General features: G+C 38.3%; 1 protein-coding gene across 5 annotated transcripts in view; it reads right to left on the bottom strand.

Annotated features, from left to right (window-relative positions):
- LOC134344249 (homeodomain-interacting protein kinase 1-like) overlaps positions 1-13,705 on the bottom strand; it is a 127,826-nt gene that overhangs the window by 74,652 nt on the left and 39,469 nt on the right. For all 5 annotated transcript variants that reach the window (XM_063043730.1, XM_063043728.1, XM_063043729.1 and 2 more), the window contains one exon: positions 7,139-7,262. In XM_063043730.1, the coding sequence (XP_062899800.1) occupies positions 7,139-7,262 (124 nt within the window). The remainder of the gene's footprint in view (positions 1-7,138; positions 7,263-13,705) is intronic.

The raw sequence follows: 13,705 nt of genomic DNA, 5'->3' as shown, positions 1-13,705 counted from the left end.
ATACCTTCAAATTCTTCGTAGTTCCTAACTTGAAGTAGTGAAATTGTTTCATTTTCATTTGGCCACTTCTGGCTTCTCCATGCCTGAATGCTTGAAACCAATGAGGAAAACAGTTCTGAATTCTCTTACTGCTCATTTCTTGCCAACTATCAGTGACAAAAATCACTGCTTTATGAACATAAGCACATACTATTTAACTGTTCACTCTAAGCATGGTGCAGTGTCTAAAAGTAAAACAAGCGTTCACGCCTGATGCTAGTTAGAAACTGTTCGGCAACAATCTCCTGCCCCAATTAAGCGGCAGAGTGTCCCAATAAACAGAGGGAATCCCAGCTATTTTCACAGTTAGTTTTTGTTCTTTAAGAGTCATCCCAAATAAGCAGTTGCTCCAATTAACCAGAATCCACTGTACTGCACATTTGTGGATAATATACTACAAACAGTAACAAGGAAGTCCAAGGTTACTTCTTTCTATTGAAGAAAAAGGACAAATACTGGAAAAACAGCAGAAATAAAAACAGAATTTTATATTTGCACCTTTCCATAACGATCATTTAGTTTCTGCTGGGTAACAGATTCTGAAAGAACAAAGTCCAGCTGGCCCTGTAACAATCTCACATCAGTGTATTGTCCAACTAGGAATGTATCTGATAGACTGGTCAAACAGATGTCTGACATAATTAATCAACTGAACTGTAATCATTAGCAACACTCCAGAATCAAGTCTCCACCCTATGGGTACATCCTGCTCAATTAATAAGGTAGACACATCCAAAGAAAGCAATACAGTTGGTTGTGAAGGGTCCTGCTGTCCTTAAATATTAACTCGAGACTTGTGTCACGTCATCAAGCTAAATGTAGACCACAAATTCTCCTGCTGATCATCAGTTATCTGTCTTGAGCTGATAAGCTTCTTCTTGCATATTAAGCCCCATTCTGATGGAGAACTAAGCAGCTAAGCCACAGAATGTACTCAACCTTCTAAAACTAGAATGGACTTGGAGGAAAAGGCAAATGTAGCTGGATATAGGAAGTCTAACAGGCGCATCTTTTTAATGACGAATGCATAATATTCTCAAACTTGTCGCTAGACAAGCATGAGAGTATAAGGGGAAAGGAACTCAACAGAATTGATCTTGAAGGGAACTAGCTTAAAATTACCTATGCCCTTATAGATCATGCATCACTATATATTTTAAAACTATTTGCAGTTGTTTAGCCACAAATAGCTATGGAAAACAATTGCATCAGAGTGGTCAGATTTATGTTCCCTTGACAAATTATATCTGAGAGCTCGTAGTTTTGCTTACCAAAATTGAAGATCAAGAAGTGGAATTATATAGTTGGGAAAGAAAGTATTTATTTATTTTAAATGTGAGTGGGGAGGAGGGAAGCAACTGAATGCTTTGAGATATTTGCCTTGAAATGTACTTGGGGTATTTAAGGTAGTGTCAAAATAAGGAATTATCTGTTTAGCAGAGGCAAGGAAGAAAATGCAGTTGTTATTTAATATATTCAAGGATGACACATGTAGATTTTTTAAATAGTGGCACTAGTAATAGGAAACAAAAATAAAATACATAAAAAAATTGCAGTCACAATGTTAGGACATATTCCTGTTCATATTTCTTCAGATCTAAAAAGTTAACTGGAGGTTATACACATTCCTTTACTAATAATAATTGATGCACATAACAGAAATAGCTATCAGTGTTTAATGCTAAGTTACTGTAGTAAAACGACGATCAGTCACAATCTTAGAACCCACTCCTGCTTCTGTTTCTTATGACCTTAATACTTAAAACATTATATGGAATCATCTACTAATTAATTTGTAATTCATTAACACATAACAAAACTAATAACCATCTGTGCTTCACATCATATAGTTTGACATCAATAAATGTACCCATCAGTTGTTTTAAGCAAATTAACTGGAACAAAAGCAAACCCATTGCCAAATTCATACACACATACTGGGTGAGTATCAGAAAACTACCTAATCTTTCTTTTTGACACAAGATTTCTATGCATTTCCTAAGCAGCTCATTATAGTGATCTTTGTAAAAAGATAAAGCCACAGCTTTAGTACATCTTAGTTTTAATTTATAAAATTTTCCACATCTCAGAATTTTCAAGTCAAATTTTATTGATCAACTGGAACCAACAGCAAAATTGTCAACCTTAGTATAATTTCTTCTAAGTGCTGTGAAATGAAGTCCATCAAGAGTCATTAGACCATAAGAAATAGGAGCGCAATTAGGCCATTTGTCCCACCGAATCTTCTCCGACATCCCATGACCGATTCAATTCCCTCTCAACCCATTCTCCTGCCTTCTCCCCATAGTCTTTGACACCTTTACCAATCATTAAAAAAATGTTAAAAACAGAAGTACAGCTTAGTCAGTAAACCTCCAGGCGGAGCTTTTCTCTGAGCTATGTTTTTAAGCTGATACATGTCAACTAAACATTAAGACGTAGTATACTGGGATTCTAAGGAGATTAGAACACTAATATAATTAGGTAACAATAAGGTAACTAATTCAATAGGTAACAGGTCATATGGTTAGAGGGTCTCATTTCAATTCCACTTCTATACCGGGTCATCTAATCTCCATAGTAGCAGCAAAGTAGTTGTAACATTCTCACATTACTGAGGGATAACATCATAATATCTATTTTCAGCTGTTTTGGAAGCACAACTACATTTTTCAAAAATTGTTACCCAAGAAAAACATTTTTAAAAGCAGCCATTTATTCAAATTAAAGATAGTCTGACCAAAGCTTAAGAGGATCTTTAATATAAAAAAAGCATGAATTTCCCAAATTTAATGATTAAACATCTAATCACCTCAGTGAGCTACCTACTTCTCTAGTTGATATTTCAGCTGTAATAATCGTAAAGACCAGTTTCCTCAACATTTACAATTATATACCATGTCAAAGTCTGCAAATCAAAGAAATTCTAAACTTTCATAAAAATAACAAACTACATATTAATTCACAAAATAAAAGCTGTTCCTTTATCAGTCAAACCACAAAAATCTTCACAAGCTTCCAGATGCATGCCACTGTAACTCTTTCTATTCCCACTGTCCTGCTTTGACCTCCGGCACTCTGTCCCAGCAAAATTCAATTTAGTCATAGAATAGCATTTTATCTTTTAGCAAAGAACGTTACTGCCTTCAGGATGTGATATAAAGCTCTATGGTTTCACATCACCAGCCTTGCTGGCTTACGCAAGAACTGACTAGCTATGATAGAGAGTCAAATCTATATCATTAAATTTGCTTTTCTTCTCCCCAGACGCTGCCTAACCTGTTGAATATTCATAGCTTTCTCCATTTCATTTCAGAAATTCAGTATCTGCAGTTTCTTCTTTTGATATTCATGTAAATGTTGTGATCCAGTGGTGTCCATGACCTATGTACATACTCAATATTATAGCTCCTGCACAACTCAAATGGTTATAGACCAAACCTGTTTCAGCACTCTGCCCCATTTATATTCATCTATTTTATCTCTCCTCTAGACAGACCAGCTGTTACTCACCATCCTTCAACCTCTCTTAGCCAGCACCACTGCAACCTGCAGTAAAACTTTTTTCGTCTCTCCCCAAACATATTCGCTTTAATCTCATCATCCTCCCCACTTCTCTGCAACATGCTCTATTTCTTTTTTTTCCTCTATGTTTTGATGAAAGACTGTCAACCTGGAGCATTAATACTATTTCTCTCCATACAGATACTGCCTGACAAATCAGAATTTCCAGTTTTTTCCTTTCCAATTTCAAATTAAGATTTTCAATTTTTCCATTACAGGCGTCCCCCGCTTTTCGAATGTTCACTTTATGAAACCTCACTGTTACGAAAGACCTACATTAGTACCCTGTTTTCGCTTTCAGAAGGTGTTTTCACTGTTATGAAAAAAAAAGCAGCGCACGAAAAAATCAGCGTGCAATAAAAGGCAGCGCACACCCCGAGCAGCCGCTCTCCCCCAGATTCCCGCCGGCATTGCTTAAACACTAGCCTGTGAGCAGCCATTTGCAAGATGAGTTCTAAGGTATCTGAAAAGCCTGAAAGAGCTCTTAAGGGTGTTACACTTAGCGTAAAACTAGACATAATTAAGCATTTCGATCGTGGTGAACGAAGGAAGGATAACGTGAATGTGGCTTGTGGAAGTTGACAAACATGATGTTGAAGAGGTTTTGGCATCCCATCACCAAGAACTGACAGATGAAGAGCTGATGCAATTGGAAGAAAAAAGGATAACAATCAAAACCAAATGAGTAATAATAAAGTACGACTTCAATTTTGAAAGGGTACGTAGGTTTAGGGGATATTTGCAGGATGGTTTGAGTCCTTACAAAGAACTGTGTGATAGAAAAATGCGCGAGCCTCAGCAGTCAAGCAAGCCTTCCACATCAGCCACAGCAGACGACGAACCTCAACCTTCGACATCGAGGCAGGCAGAGATAGAAGAAGATGACCTGCCTGCCCTAAAGGAAACAGACGACGACGAGATGACACCCTAGTGTCCCACCACCCCAACCCCCAGGCCACGGACAGATACTGATTCGCGGAGAATGCAACTGTAGCCGGGAGGCACACAGCACATCTTTAAGAAAAAAGCCGAAATAAACGTTCTAATTAATTAGGTGCCGCCGACACGTAATTGTCGGCCCAGATCAGAGACAAAGCAATCGGAAATCAGCACTGATCTGGGCCAACAATTACGTGTCCAGCGGCACCTAATTAATTAGCTTGTTTATTTCAGCTTTTTTCTTAAAGATGTGCTGCGTGCCTCCCGGCTACCGCTGCATTCCTGCAAGCTTCACGGCAATGTATCACTTGGTGGCCTGGAGGGTGGGGGCCACTGCACCATCCCAACCTGCGACGACTCAGTCTAACACACCATGTGCTCAGCAAGCTGTCTTCCCGATTCCCGTAAGTGATACTACACTGTACATACATGATTTCTACTTTATATTGGCTGTGTAGTTTTATGTGTTATTTGGTATGATTTGGCAGCTTCATAGCTTAAAGGTTACTGGAGAGAGTGTTCTTGCCAACAGTGTTTGCGTGAGATTTTCTGCCGACGGTGCTTGCGTGAGATTTTCGCTACGGAGAACAGTTCAGCAATGAGTGTGGAAAAGTACTTCTACTTTGTATAGGCTGTGTATTTATCATATCATTCCTGCTTTTACTATATGTTACTGTTATTTTAGATTTTGTGTGTTATTTGGCATGATTTGGTAGGTTATTTTTGGGTCTGCGAACGCTCACAAAACTTTCCCATATAAATAAATGATAATTGCTTCTTCGCTTTATGACATTTCGGCTTATGAACCGTTTCACAGGAATGCTCTATCTTCGGATGGCGGGGGGAACCTGTATAATTCAAGCCTCAATTTCTTCAGTAATTTCAAATGATCCCTCACACCTAACTTGTTTCTCATTGATTCATCTCACCCTACACTCTCCACCTTCAACATATTTCTCTGTAGTGTACCCCCGGCTCTTTTCCCTGCATCTTAAAACTTCATCTCTAAACTTCATCTTTTCTGATGATATACAAATCAAATTACAAATTCTGTCTGACCTGCTAAGAATTTCTAGAACAGTTTTTAAATATTGATGGTTTTGTTTTAGAAAGGGAGGTTTTTGCAGTTAGATGCAGTACAGATCTTCAAAACTTCTGTTGCTGCCCTGCAGATCTATGAAACCACAGTGTGCATTAACTTGCATTACCTGCAACCGTTAATACAATATGGCATTATTACAGTCAGCCCTCCATATCAGCGGGTTCCACATCCGCGGATCGGGAAAACCCGGAAGTTCTCTCTCCAGCACTCGTTGCTTGAGCATTGTTCGCCTCGCGTCCCGCTCGGTCGCTACTTGTGTTGTGTGCGCCCTTTATTTCTGTGAAAAAATGGCTCCTAAAAAGCAATTAACCAACCGCGGATCGAAAATACTGTACAAGTATCCCCCGCTATCCGAAAGTAGAGAGTTCCTATGAAACCTTTCATAAGCCGAAATGGCATAAAGCGAAGCAATTACCATTTATTTATATGGGAAAAATTTTTTGAGCGTTCCCAGACCCAAAAAATAACCTACCAAATCATACTAAATAACACATAAAACCTAAAATAACGCTAACATATAGAAAAGCAGGAATGATATGCTACTAGCAGAACCAATAATAACATCAGCAGCTTTCAAGATTCTTTCTCTCTGCGTGTAAATAGTACGAATAGTGGACGCAAGCAAGTTCAACACAAGTACAATGTCTTTATTTCATTCACCACGATCGAAACACTTAATTACGTCCAGTTTTACAGTAAACGTAACACCCTTACAAACTCTCTTAGGCTTTTCTGATACCTTAGGGCTCATCTTACTAACGGATGCACAAAATAAATCGAGATAAAGCACTCTTGCTGCTCGGGGTGCGCGCTGCCTCTACAAACAGCTCGCTGCAAAACGAACGCTGAACACTACTTTCGCTTTTCGTAACACCCTTACGAGCTCTCTTAGGCTTTTATATAAGGGACTTGAGCATCTGCGAATTTTGGTATCCGCAGGGGGTCCTGGAACCAATCCCCGCGGATACGGAGGGCCAACTGTATTTAATCCTGGTGAAAAATCATGATTTCTTTCTGCAAGAAATGTGGCAAACATGGTATGCCATTAGAACGGCAGCTCATGGTATACTTTGTTAAACATTGTGCTTAATAGTAGATCAGCTGATGAAAAGCTACAAATAGGAATTTGAAAAAGCTCTGCATTTTCTAAAATTATGTAAAATATCCTCAATTTAAGAATGTTTCACACACAAGGTAAACAGCATTCCACAAGTACGTCACCTCCAGATGGTGCTGCAAGCATAACACTACACAATATGGAAAAGGCAACAAAAAAAATCGTAACAACTTCAGAGTTATTAGAACAAGGTGAAACAATGAAGGTGCAACCTCAGGGGACATTGTAATTGTACAAAATGCCACATCTTTATGAAAAATAGATAGCATTATAAGGTACTTATGAACAAAAATAGCCAAAGGCAAGCCTTCTCATATGAATTTATATGATTCAGCAGAAAAACACTCAATTTGCAGGTTCTCTGTGACTTTGCATACCTGATCATACTCCGATGCACCTGGATACAATGGCCATCCCAGAAACATCTCTGCAATAACGCAACCTAGAGACCACATGTCAATAGCTTCACAGAATCGTAGCCCAAGGATGATTTCAGGAGCTCTGAAACAAGAACAAAATGTGATGTACCATCACACATTTAAGATTGATATGCATTGTTTTGGGGAAATGAAATCTGTATTTTTCTTGTTTAATCTTTTCAACCTTTCGCCATTACAAGCGGAATTATGAACAGTCCCAGAAATTAATAATATTCTTTTCAAATATTCATTACTGAAGTAAAGAATTCTTCTTAAACTTCAAAAATAAGACATTCGATATTTTTATTAGACCTACACAAACAACCAATTGTTATTTAATATCAAACCAGGAAGTTCTGCAATTATCTTTAAAAACTTCAAAACCAAAGTCGGATAAACAAATTTTGGGAAACATTCAAAATCACGTAACATCCATTTTTTTTTAAAAAAAGCATCTTTATTTCCACTATTTGCCACCATTGTGAACAAATATCTGAAATTAAAGACAAATCCCAGTCCCTTGTCATTAATACTATTCCTCCTGTAATAACTACCCCCAGCCAATCAGGCTTTCAAGAAATCTTCTGTAAATTGTACTAAACAGCATGCTCAATGAAAATTAAATCTTACTTTACACAGTCCAAGTCAAAATCATTACCTTTTCTTTTAGTCATCCTTCTCTATTACACCAGTGATCTTGTTGCAAGTACATCAATTCAAAATAGTTCACAAGTCAATGCCTTCCCCTGGTTTCCAATCAAATGCGAAAATTCACTTGCCACACCCAATTAGAATGGCTCCCTGTTAGCAGTAAATTTTTTAATCCTTGCCTTTTTGAGTAAATATCTCAGTAGCCTCATTCTTATCTTAAAATAGCCTTCAGATTTCAAACATCACCCACAGTCCATTTTTCATGCTCATTATTCTTTATTACAGTTTCCACCCAACCGTCCAACAATGCTACTCTGTTTACACTCACAGTTGTATAGCTAAGAACAACTCGAACACCATCTATAAATTCACAGATGACACCACTCAAAGCTAACAAAACCAAGAAACTGGGTTTTAGGCTAGGTAATTAGAGCAAACACATACCTCTCCTCATTGAGGGGTCAGTGGTGGAAAGTGGGAGTAACTTCAAGTTCCTGGGTATCAGCACCTGAAAGGATCTATTCAGTACTCAACACATTGATATAATCACAAAGGCATGCTCACAGCTCATTAGAAGTTTGAGGAAACTTCTTATGTCAAAGACTCTTAAAAATTTCTATCAAGGTACAATAGAGAGCATTCTGAATGGTTGCATCACAGTCTGGTAAGGAGGCTCCTATGCAAAGGATCACAGGAAACAAAGTCATAGACTTAGCCAGCACCATCATGAACACAACCCTCCCCATCACCGAGGGCATTTTCAAGAAGACAGATCCATCATTAAGGACCCTTGCCATCCAGAGCATGCCTCTTGTTACTACCATCAAGATGGTGATACAGGAGCATGAAGATCCACACTCAAGTTACAAAAAGCTTCTCGTCTTCCATCAGATTTCTGAATGGTCCTCAAACATTACCTCATTATTCTTCTTGGCACTATTTAGTTTGCAATTATTAATTTTATATTATGTACAGTACTGCTGCCACAAAACAAGTTTCACATAAGACAGTGATAATAACCCTGATTCTGACTCTGCTGTAACTTCACACAATCTCCATTTCTTCAAATGCAAACATCATTAGTTTCACTCTCTTTTTAAAAATATTGTAAACATTATAATTCAGAGCGTTCAATTATCCAACTATCCCACCACAGCTTGATATCTAGTTGTTAACTTTGAAAAATCATATTTAATTCACCCCCCCCAGCTAATTAACTATTTTCTACATTAAAACATACTGAATAAATAGGCAACACACACAAAACGCTAGAGAAACTCAGCAGCCAACATTTCAGGCTGAGACCCTTCAACAGAACTGTATGTTGCTTGGATTTCCAGTATCTGCAGATTTTCTCTTGTTTCAGAACACATGCAGCCCATTTCAAATAAATTGCATTTAAAATTTAGAAAGTGTATTTACTAGCTAACATTAAAAACAACTTTTCCTTCATTTACAAAAATCCTATCCTGGAAAAATTTTCATGAAGTGAAAAATTGTTAACTGATTGCAAATGAAGAATACAGACAATCCCAGCATTACAACAACTTCAGTAATGGAAGTTCATCCCTGTAGATGTCACAAATCACCACTGAAAAATGTGAGATATGAAATAAAATTTACTCTTGCAGAATTTGAAAAGAAAAACTTTTTCAATTTTGTGTCCTGATGCACGTAGACAATCTGGCTTCATATTATGAACATCGTGCAATGGACCATTCGAGGAATGCAAATTCTCCATACCCATCCCCCCAACCCTCTTCCTTAAACTACTGATACAAGCTATCCTAACTTCTTAACTTAATGCATTTCAAAATAAATACTGGAGGAAAAGACTGGGATACTGGATTTTAGTGAACAATTCACAACAGTGATCAACTCCCTTGCTTTTAAATTCATGACTGTAAAGCCAGGAGATAACTATAATGTTCAGAACTTAAAAAATAAAAGCTTACAATTATAAAATGGAACAAATACTTAAATGTGAAAATGAGCTTTAATGCAAAGAAATTTGGGACGCAATTTCCTTTCACATAGCAAGAATAAATTCATTATACGGTGGCGGAAAAGTATTAATTTACACAACACGCACCTCTTCAAACAGCCTGCTGACAATGCAAACAGTAAACAGCTATTTTGGACACAGGCAGAATATCACATAATATTGTCCAAAGCCACAGTGGAAAAGTATGAATACCATCCAATGTAAATACCCGACTAGATCAGTTCCCTACCAATGTGTTCTAAAATCTGTTCTTTTTTGTATTCTTAGACCTTGGTAATTATAGAGAGGGCTTGCTATTTCTGTAAAAATTCAGAGATCATGGAACTAGGATGATGACATAGTTACAGCCCTGTAATAGACATCAACTTAGGATCCTTTAAAAACCCTTTGAATTAACTTTTCTTCAGCTTCAGCATGATATTACTTTGCCCTTTGTGAAAGATCTCTGAACATTCCTGTAAAGGAAAAACTGAAAGTGCATCATAGACATTACATTATTTGTACTTCCTGATTTGAGATTCTACAATACCAAGATTAACCAATCAACTCAAATTTGAGTCATTAATTTGGCTGACACAAATAAAAACACCTTTGTGCTCCTGAGGAAAAACATCTGAATCCAGTACCCTGTTACCTGATCTAGTGCCACCCAAAAGCACACCAATTTTGGAACACACACATTTGTACTCCCAAAAGCACAGGGTGTGCACTGCTGTGCCAGATCACCTGGCACAAATCTCTGCCCTTGGTTAAACCCTTTCCCAACAACATATACATTTATGGCTCAGCAGTGAGCTGGTGACTGCAAGGGCAGATTAAGGCAAGCAATGCAGCCATTCAATATGGAGACGCGCATGGCTCAGATATGCACTCTGGTTGGTACAATTTTACGGACTGGCAGTCCCTGCCCAGATCCTACAATCTGCTCCATAGCATCCTTATGAGTTACGTTGTTTCCCTACTCTCTTTTGGCTGAACATCCTGTGGGAAATGTGGTAAGGCAAGGGTTAAAGACAACATCCAGGTGAGGTAGACTACTGCAGTGTGTAGTCAAACCCAGACAAGGAAGACTTTTGAAGTGAGACCAGTGGAGCCTTGCCCCTTGCCAACAGATAGGCTGGGGGTGACTGTGGCAGCATGTACTCAAGCCAGATAAGTGAGGTCTCTGTAGTGAGACGTTTGTACAAAGGTCTTCCTAAAGCAATGTGTCCTTTTACACAATAGGGGGTGCCAGAGACAGTTGAGATTAGAATAATGGAAGGATGCAAAACACACTCAACAACCAGAGGCAACTGCTTTACTAACTTCAAAATATCATTGGTTGTCAGCTTGAAGCTTCAACTGATTTTAACATCTCTATTGTAACTGATAAACCAATTCTACATAAAAAATGGTAGCTTTCTGTCCTGGCTTCAGAACAGTGTGGGTGACAGGGCCCATGCTGTTCTCTTTGTGCAAAAAATAAAAGCGTTTTTGCATATTCTGGGCCTAGTTATTTTATTATCGACAACACCAATCTCGTCCTGGCACACACTTTTTTTAAATATAGGTAAGAAGCTCAAGTGGACAAACCTGCAGTCAGCATGGGAAAGCATTAAATTGTTCCTTTATGCCATGAAATTTACTAGCACCATTCAATTAGAATTAACCCCTCCAACTCTGAATCAGAGAAATGAAACTGAATAGGAAATCAAGATGCATCATACAGCAACAATGGAAGTAGATATCCAGTATGAAAGTACTATTGTTAAGGTTTGAAAAGTTCATTGTTCTGAAATGTAAGTGGCCCATTTAAATTGTATAATTTGGCCAGGAAATTCCATTTCACATTGAAAAGACTTCAGCTTCCTACAGAAAATGTCACCATTTTGGAAAATACATTTTAAATTAAAATTTGCAATACCAAAAACAAAAATCAGATAGGTCTCTAGAGAGTTACAAGGTAACCAGGAAGGAGCTTAAGAATGAAGTTAGAAGAGCTAGAAGGGGCATATGGCAGCTTTGCCAAGTAGAATTAAGGAAAACCCCAAACATTTTATCACATGTGAAGGAAAGGAGTATAACTATAGTGAGGGTAGGACTGATCAGGTATAGAAGAGGAAACATGCCTGGAGTCAGAGGTTGAAGGGGAGTTCCTTAATGAATACTTTGCTTCAGTCTTCACCAGTGAGAGGCACCTTAATGTTTGTGAAGACAGCAGGTTAATATGTCAATGTTAAGAAAGAGGATGCTTCAATTTTGGAAAAAATTTAGGACACACATGTCCCAAGGGCCAATGGGATTTACCCCTGGTTACTATGGGAAGTGAAAGGAGAGATCGCTGCACATTAACAATGATCTCTCCATCCTTACTAGCTACAGGAACAGTACCAGATGATTGGGGAGTGGCAAACATTATTCCTTTGCTCAAGAATGGCAGTAGGGATAACCCTGGGAATTATAGACCAATGAGTCCTACTTCAGTGGTGGGCAAATTATTGGAGAAGATTCTCAGAGACATTATTTACAAGCATTTGGAGAAGTACAGTGTGATTAGTTTGAATCATCATGGCTGTGTGATGGTAGGATGAGCCTGACTCAATTCTTTGAGGATGTGACAAAACTATCTTGATAAAGATACAGCAGGAAGTGTATATACACTTATAAGTAAAGAGCTTGAATGAGCCCCATTGTTGGCTCATTTAGAAATTCAAGATGCATAGATCCAGAGAAACTTGACTGTGTGAATACAGAATTGGTTTGGCCACAGAAGGCACAGGGTGGTTGTAGATGGAGTGAGTGTATTCCACCTGAAACTCAGAGACTAGTGATGTTCTGCAGGGATCCGCTCTGGGACTGATTTTTTATAATGACCTCAACAAACAAGTGGATGTGTGGCTTAGTAAGTTTGCAGATGACAGGAAGGTTGGTGGGTAGTGAAGAATGGTGTCATAGGTTACAATAAGATACAGATGCAGGGCCGGGCTGAGAAGTGACAGATGGAGTTCAATCTGAGAAGTGTGAAGCCATTGGGTTACTAAGCTATACAGCACAGAGGTAAGCCCCTCAGCAAGGTCCCAGACCAACCATCTACCATCATATTAATTTCATTTACCAACACTGGTCCATAGCCTTCTAAGCCGCCTGGACAATTTAAATGCTCCTACATTCACATCCAACTTAGACAGTACAATATGAACAGCAGGGCTCCCAGGCTATTGTGCACCAATGGCCAGAGGCTTCAATCAGGTTTCTAAAAAGAAATATCTACTTGAATTTAAAGAGTACATGGCTCTGAGAAAATAACAGATATCAACAAAAGATATTCCACTTATATCCCCACCTTTGCAACTTAATAAGTTATTCTTCTCTCAGTTCTGCATGTTTTTGACCAAAACATCTAAACTGCTTCTCAACTCAAAACATCTAATGCTGCCCAACTCAAACTGGCAAACAGTTCACTATTGTCGCTGTACTGGGGTGAGAAACGTAATCAATTGAGCTGTATCAATAGCATGCAGTTCAAAAGTGCATTGAGATATACAAGTTGAAATAAGAGTGCAGAACAAAATGTTACATATAAAGAAGATGCAGTGTAGCTAGTTAAGTAAGGCGCAAGGTCATAATGAGGTAGACTGGGAAGTCCATTTCATTATACTAGAAAACCCTAAATGGTTTTAGAACAGCGTAATAGAAACAGTCTTCACGTCTCATGGTGCGTTTTTTTTGTACCTTCTGCCCAATGGGATTAGTGAAGAGAGAATGTCTGGGCATAGGTGGGTTTAATATGCTGGCTACTTTACTGAGGTAGTGCAAAGTACCGACAGTGTTTCCTGGAAATACCCTGTCCACTGAATGTTTACACTTTTTTTCTATTTCTGTATATTGGC

The sequence above is a fragment of the Mobula hypostoma genome, chromosome 3 (genome assembly GCF_963921235.1).
Source record: "Mobula hypostoma chromosome 3, sMobHyp1.1, whole genome shotgun sequence".
Lineage (NCBI taxonomy): Eukaryota > Metazoa > Chordata > Chondrichthyes > Myliobatiformes > Myliobatidae > Mobula > Mobula hypostoma.
Note: the sequence above shows the minus strand (reverse complement) of the source record. Positions and strands in the feature narration are given on the sequence as shown.